The 8,070-nt window shown below is 35.4% G+C and overlaps 1 protein-coding gene across 1 annotated transcript in view; it reads left to right on the forward strand.

The window, feature by feature from the left end:
* Nucleotides 1-320: 320 nt before the first annotated feature.
* LOC141426093 (inactive dipeptidyl peptidase 10) overlaps nt 321-8,070 on the forward strand; it is a 41,439-nt gene continuing 33,689 nt past the window's right edge. The window contains exon 1 of the mRNA XM_074084956.1: nt 321-374. Coding sequence (XP_073941057.1) covers nt 321-374 — 54 coding nt within the window. The remainder of the gene's footprint in view (nt 375-8,070) is intronic.

Below are 8,070 nucleotides of genomic sequence, written 5' to 3' on the forward strand. Positions count from 1 at the left end.
CCTTCTTTATCCCAACGATTGATATTCTTGTGACTTACGTACTTACTCATTGATTTAACAAACCTACTTATATCATAAATGGGAAAGCCGTGCGTGTATGGTAAAAGGACTAGAGGAATTTCAATTCATTTTGATACATAAATACGAGCAGATAGCAAGGTCTTGGGAATGGTACGTAAACTATTTTTTATCCCGATATTCCCATGGCACTTATCTTAGTGCATCTGTACGCGTGCAAAATCACGAAAATGTAACCGCTAGGTCTAGACTAAAGTTATGAAATTTGCCGCGAATGTTCTTCATACAAAGCTAATGGAAAAATGGATGACAAGGGGAAACCACCACACTATTTTCCCAAGAAAGTCCTCATGAAGGTACACTACTGATGCTCATCCGGTGGCCATGACCACTTTGTCAGGAATGTAGCGACATAGAAGAAGAAATAACTTAGCTTGTCGCAGGAGATTAAAAGCTATTCATTTATTTAGCTGAGCGAATTGCCAATCTCGGTACAGTCGCGTGTCCTAAACGATACAATCGTCGGAGGGGTAATCGCGTTAATACCCCAGGTCGATTCTGATTGCGAGTGGGTCGTCATAGTCGATAAAGGAGCAGCTTTGTCGGCTCGACTGTAAACTTAAATTTTATCGCCAATTGAGCTGTGAGCGGAATCGTTTGGTTTGACAAAGCCGTAAATTACAAAATGTTACGAGTTTCTTATGGACGTCGGACGGTTCATTTCTATTTCAGATTTAGATACTTCAGTTGTAAATCATTAGGTGCGAAATTTAAAATCTGTTTTATTGCAAGTTACTTCTCATAAACGGTTTTCTAGCTTATGTTATCTTAATATTCGTTTAAATCTTAATATTCGTTTGTCTTTGATACTTTGTCAGACGAAGACATAATGAGTAAATTATTCGTATAATAGATTTGTAACGTTTTATGAATAAAGGATAGTTGATATTGTTCATTAGAATTAAAATAGCTAAAAACAAGTGAAATAGTAACTTTTGCGGCTACTCTCACTCTAATTATCTTCTAATTCTTCCGGGAAAATGAACCAGCTCATAAAACGAATGAGAGGTAATAAACCCCGACTTTATGTGAGTATTTTCGCAGTATCTTTAAGTTTCTAGAGAAGGTATTCGCAATAAAATAATTATTACCAGCCCCTTTACAATTATTAACTTTTAACATTACTAGTACTATTACTTGCTGCTAATTAAGTAGCGTAATGAATTTTGTATCAGATTATTTTATCTTAATCTTAACGTAACAAGTAACCACAACCATATTTTACATTTCCGTTTACATATTTTTAATTCTTTGACTCTTTTAGTCGCAAACACTTCTTAGACTACTGCTAACTTACAGTTACAATTCGGCAATGTCCTTTATTAAAATGGGTGACGTTTCCATGACGGAGCATTACATTATCTATATTATTAAATAATTATTATTAGCTTTATATTGTTAGTGTTTTAATCTCAAAATAAAAACTAAAAACCACCTAAAAGTGAAGTTTCGCAAGATATTTAGCCGCGTTTGTTGCGTTATTTGCACATTCATTTAAGATCTTTGTCGCAAAATAACATGTCTTTATTTGACGTTGTCATTTTTATTTACCAGATAACATTTATTTACATCAAATAGTTTTTATTTTTTTAAATCAGCTTTAGCACATTGTATTACGAGAGCTTTTTCACTATTACCACAAGCTGTGTTTCATATGAAATTTTAAGCTGCTTGTTGTACGCAAAATCGAGCTAGTAGGTACCTACCTAGAAAAATATTTTCAAGTGTTTTGTAGTCGGTTCCATTTTTTGTTATTTTTACTTTTTTTAATTTACACAAAACTGTTGTGCTGACTTACTTTGTAACACGTAAATGTGTAATGACGAACAGGCAATCCCTTTGCTTAGATTAAAGCCAGCGCATAGATATTGACGTAGCTAAGTCGGTAGATTGTAACGAACATTGTAAGCTACAAATGTAGGTAAGTATTTAATCTAAGGACATATATTAAAAAACCGGCTAAGTGCCTGTATGTACCCGTACTAATAAGCGGCAAAAAATTCAATTTTAAATTTTGATCGCGTGTTGCTCGTTAACTTGTAAAGCCTACCAAGCGATCATAAGTTTTCTATGAAATTCGTTACAATATACTATCATCATGTTTTTTTTTGATACTTACTTGTAACAAAAATTTGCACTTTAAAACATAAGTTATATAATTATTTTTTTTCAAAACTATTTCTAAATCGAATAATGGTTTCATGAACGATAACAAGTCTATCCCTCCCAGTCTGTGCTTGTAATAAATTTAGTTCAATAGGTTCAATAGGTCTGCATTGATTGATAAAATTGATGCCATGCGCTAAAATTTCTATTAAATTACCCTAAACCAAAACCCGGGACTTCGCACGTGTTAACTATTAACCGGTAGCTATTTTAAAATTCAGGGATTTTTTAAAATTTTCATTGGCATTCCCAAAAATTGCAGGAACATCCGTGTAAAATTCCATATTTCTACATAAAATCAATCACAACCACCAAGGGAGGGCCCTCGGAATCTCAATCGCTTTGACCACTTATTTCTGTCGCATGATTTATGATGAGGGTAAAAAGAGATAGTGAATACGATCGCGAACGTCAGCGGGTTAGACAATACCGCCTCAGGTGTGGTGTGGTGTATGGTCAGGATAGTTTACTGGGATAAAAAATGGTCTATTTACCCCATGTTTCATTCACCATCCATTGATTAAATTTATTTGTCGGATAAAACGTGATCACGTCTCTGTTTGTTTTGTTCGAATAGACGAAGACATCATATTTATCCGTCAAATAAAATTAATCAATGGGTAGTGAAACAGCCCCTTAGTCTGTCAGTTAGATTATCAGAAAAAAATAACAAAGATGAAGCGCGTCAGGGTCCGTGACGTCACGCCGCGCTAAAAAGTATCCAATATTCTAACTGACGGACTAAATATATCAAGATTCTTATTATTAAGAGTCATTGTTTTGTATTGTATTGTATTCTTTAGGAAACTTGTCTATTGCAATTGGATTTAGTCCATAGACGTTATCGTTAGACTATCCTAATATGCGGGATATGGCGGTTGAAAGCCCCACCCAACTATAATTGCAATTAAAAACATATTCCCAAACACGCTGTTCCTCGTTGCCGTATCAAGCAACTAAACTAATTCATTATTACCTACCCATTTGAAGTATACTAACATTGCAATTCTAAATACATTACGCACATACCTACATATAATAGCAATTATTAAATAACCAGTAAAACACGTTGGAAAATAAAAAATAATTGCGAGTAAGTAAGATGGCGGTTCTGTAAATACAAATAGATATTCTTTGTTGATACCACACATGCCGTAAGCGTCAACAGGTAGGCAAGTATATGATGTCCAAATGTGAATTATCTGTTTGTTATACTCAAAGCGCTTATTATGGGATTTGTCCTTAGTTTATATTTACACAACTATAATAGAGTATAGGGTTATAATTATTATAACTTCGTCTCCGCCTTCGTAATATTTCGGCAGAGTTATATTGGAGGTTTGTATACGTGGACAAAGCTACAAATTTGTTGTTAGTGATACCTAGATAATTTGCCCCTCTTAATTTTAATTCTTGAGTAGTTATTGCTAGTTAATGCGTCGAACCCGAACCCAACAAGTGTTCCATCACTACGGAAGTGGCAGTCCAACTTGTGTTCAAGCTCTCCTCGACAAAAAAACACAAACTTGTCGGGCACCTACTTGTTCTTAATAACGTCATAAAAATAGTTTTATTCCTAATCCGTATTCCACAAAGGACAAACTATCCCAAAATTACTAATGTTGGCAGGTACATTATAGTGACGAAACGCTAAAATAACTTTGGAATAGGATGTCCGGTATAACTGTGGGTTCTACACTCGATGATGTTACCAAATATGCCGATTTGTATATTTTGAAAAAAAAAATGGTGAACGTGTGCTCTGCATTTCCCTCTGCTTCCGTCCTCATTAGCCTAATTCAGTTGCGGATTGGCCGGGCTTTGTTTAACAAATCAGTGTAATCAAAGCTGAGGTTACATAACCCGAAGTTAGTGATGTATGGCCAATCTATCGATACTGTTCACTAGCTCGGCTTGGCTAATGAGCTAGAATTAAGCGCTGAGATCACCCGAGTCTATAGAAACCTATTCAGCTAACATCTGATGAATAGAGAAAAGGGAAGAGATTTATTTATTTTCCTTGCGCGGCTGCCTTTGGTGTTTGAGCAGTTTTTTTGTAAATGCAAACGTCATCCATCAGGCAAAAGCGATTGACTGTCGATGAGTATCTGATATTTGCTTAAGTAATTTATCATATATAGCAAATAAAAATAAATTGCATCAATTTTCAATAAAAGGTAAGGCCTCCCGGTTATGTTTCTTATTCCTTTTCTTGAAAATATAAGTTGTAAAAATCTCTAACTAGTTTTCTAGGAACGAGACCAACAAGAATATTGACGTGGTAGTCAAATGAAAAAATATTATTGTAATCTAACATACAAATTTTATTCCTCTCGGTTTTTCCTATAGCGGAGAATAAACCTTATGGCCAGAAATCAAACTAAGTTGCCAAACGAGTACTCACTACAAGCCACGACTCGACACAACGACTCAAAACAAGCCACGTAGCTCTTAATGTCTTCATAAGCTAAATAAAATATTCTTATTTCCATATCACTATCCATTGCGCGCTGGCAAGCATTGCAGGATAACTCAAGACAAGTGCAGACGTCTAACGAGCTCGTTAGCGAGCGGGGCAATGCACCGGATTACGACCCTTCAGCTGACTGTCCAGGGATTTCTATGTAATTTACTGTTTTAAAAAGACTTCTTAAATTCAGAATTGTAGAGGGAAGGGACCGTTGTTATTTGGAGGTATTCGAAGGTAGAGTTATCGACAGAGTGCGTAAGTATACTTTCTTGACTTAATATCGACAGTTGGACGTATCTTAGATCGTATCGAAAGAGATCAAATTGGAGAAGGAGGGGAGGTAGGATAGGACTGATTTCGCCACGATTCTCTTAATTTTATATTTATTCTGCTGATGATGTACCTGAAAACAAAGTTCATAACATTACTAACAATCTTGTATTGGTAAAGGTTAGGAAAACCATTCATTTCAGCGTTTGCATTTAACTATGGAAACTTAGAACCCGTTCGGATCATTGAGTAACTGCACCGACACAGCACAATACCAGAGGGTGATGGGATCGTCACATCACTACGCCTATTCATATCATCCGCCTATTATTATTTTTATACAGTCCAAAAAGTGACTTGCTTGATCTTGCCTTTCAAGCTTGCCAAAACTTTCGTGAGCGAGGTGATCAATTGTACCAACGCGATGAAAGAATGGTGAGGCGTTAATGCCCAAAGTGCTTATTAATCTAAGTGTTATAGCGGTCACTGCTGCGAAACGAAGTAGAAATATAACATGAGTGCTCACGCTTTTACCGAAAGCCATGTATTCATGTTCATGACCTTTTGAACTCGAATCTGTTGCGTCAGACTCGGACAACGTCCAATATACCTGAATTTTTGGATGGTGCGTAAACTAAAAATGTGCGTAATATAATCAAGAATGTAATGTTGTAATAAATAACTAACCCGAAAATTTTTACTCATTTATGTGAAGCAATATTTTAGTAATTACATTTGAGCTAACGACTAACTTACCTGTATACCTAATTGTTTAGGTTAAGAATGTGATTACATGTTAGGAACTTTACACTACGGTCATCTCTGAATCCACTTCATATAACTATAATCATATATATAACCCTTGTATAACTATACACTTTTGCCGAATAAGTAGTGAGGACGTTTGCCCGTTTGGACAAATATTTGTCAGCCGCATTGATTTTTACCATAACACTAAGGTTCCGATGGTGCATTGTCTCGGTCACAAGGTGAACGCCTTTATACCCGTGAATAGGATATGTGTCGAGCTTGTAATTTATTTTACGTAATAGTTAGGAGCATTTTTAACTTAGGTAATAGGTATTTACAAAACTTCCCTAAATAGGTAACCTCTCGTATTTTACATCGTTAGTTTAAACTTTTTACCGTTGAAAACACTACATATTTATTACGTTCTAGTTGCAACTAAATGAATCAATAAATAGGTAAACACTTTATATTATCATAACCGCGCCATAACGCTCACGTTAGTTCATTCAAACCACACCCTAAATTTAATTCTACCCTTTCTAAATTAAATTTGAGATCTACCTATTCAGCTGGCACTCGGGCCTAATAAATTCTTTACTGTACAGTTTTTACTTTTACTTTCTTTCTGCTACAGACAAACTTAGAAAACTGTGACACTAAGTAAACCGACCGGGTGTCGTGTATCCGACCGCCGTATGAAGGTATGGAGTGTGAACAAGGCTTTGTACCATTTGATTGCTGCCGTAAATGTAGCTTAGCCGGGATCATCCGCTAAATGGAGCCACAAGACATGGTTTGCTAGATGGAACTGTGATTTAATGTCTTGTGGGTGTTTTGTACACGTAACAGTGAAATTGGTAATATCTCATTGACGGTTAACAAAGCTCGATCGTGGTGTCATATCGGGCCTAAAATGTTTAAAATGTTGTTCACGTAAATAAAATTTGTGATAGTCCTATAAGTGATATTGGTATGCTTATACTTTCAGTATCAATATATCATGCGTTAGCATAAAATCATTTTAAAACAATCAAACAGTGTTGTCATGAACTAAGTGAATTATATAAGTAATTAATTACTACATAAATTATAAATGATTATTCATCCTAATATTAATCCAGTAAAATGAACTAAAATGAACGCACTGATAATATTGGATGCTAATTGGTGCTACTAATAATTTTACTGCGATTAAAATTGGCCACAATTATGCGATGGATATTCGATAATTTTAATTAATAATAGAATTTTAGCTGCTTTTGGTTATTGTAATGCAACAGTGGTGGGTTTGTTATACTAATAATGCTCTAAATCAAAATTAGAAAATAATTTAAAACACTAGCTTTTGGCATCTCTTTATAGGAGCTATCATTGTAAGTGTAGAGATCCTTTATAAAGTACAGTATTCCGATTATCAATTTTCCGAAATACTAATAAGTTTTATTTCCAGAACAATACAGGTCCAACTATAAGAAAGGTATATTAGGTACAATAGAATTAAATAAACTAAAACCCTGCGGCATGGTACCAAATATGCTGGCAGCATTTCCCCGCTGGATCGCAAGACTGATGCGTTGAGCGAGGAAACTGCCAGCTCTTCGGTCTCCTGTGGTATCTCTGAGTCTCTTTGATAGATCTTTGAAGAGACTCAGAGCGCCAGGGCCCCAGTGACACCATAATAAGTGAGAATTACCGTTTACATAAATACTTTCCAAATAACACAACTAAGAACACTAAGACAGAACTTGAACTCACCATGAAAAAATATAATATATAAGTATATAAAATTTTCTATTATAATATATTTAGAGTATAAAGTAAGTAAATGTAGGGTGTGTTACTTAAAGTAACTCTATACTTCTTTCCTGAAGAATCGTCTATAAAGCAAAGATAGGTCGTGAGTTTAAAAACTTTAAGTTGAACACGAAAGGAACCAACGAAGGAACTCATTCCAAATTACACAGTGTAAGTATATCGGACATCGGCGGCTTACGAAGCAGACAGCTGATTACAGTTCGTCCCTGAAAAAGGATTATTCCAACGAGACCACCAGACCACCGCATTCGTAATGCACCAGAAGTTTCCTTAAATGAAAACCTTCATTTGTAGTACCGACTGTGCTGCGGAAAAGCGTTTATTTCAGTAGAATAAATGTTTGCTCAAACAGGTCCCTTGTTTTCCATGTAGATATTTAAAGAAACATGTTTGACCGGAGCGCATGATATTAAGATACAAATTCTGCTTTTATTCTCCGGAGGGTGGATCTGCTCGTACTCGAGTACATATAAACAAACATGTTAGCCGGAGTACCCTTCCAGACTGGACGATCTTTAAGT

Source organism: Choristoneura fumiferana, chromosome 3 (assembly GCF_025370935.1).
Source record: "Choristoneura fumiferana chromosome 3, NRCan_CFum_1, whole genome shotgun sequence".
Lineage (NCBI taxonomy): Eukaryota > Metazoa > Arthropoda > Insecta > Lepidoptera > Tortricidae > Choristoneura > Choristoneura fumiferana.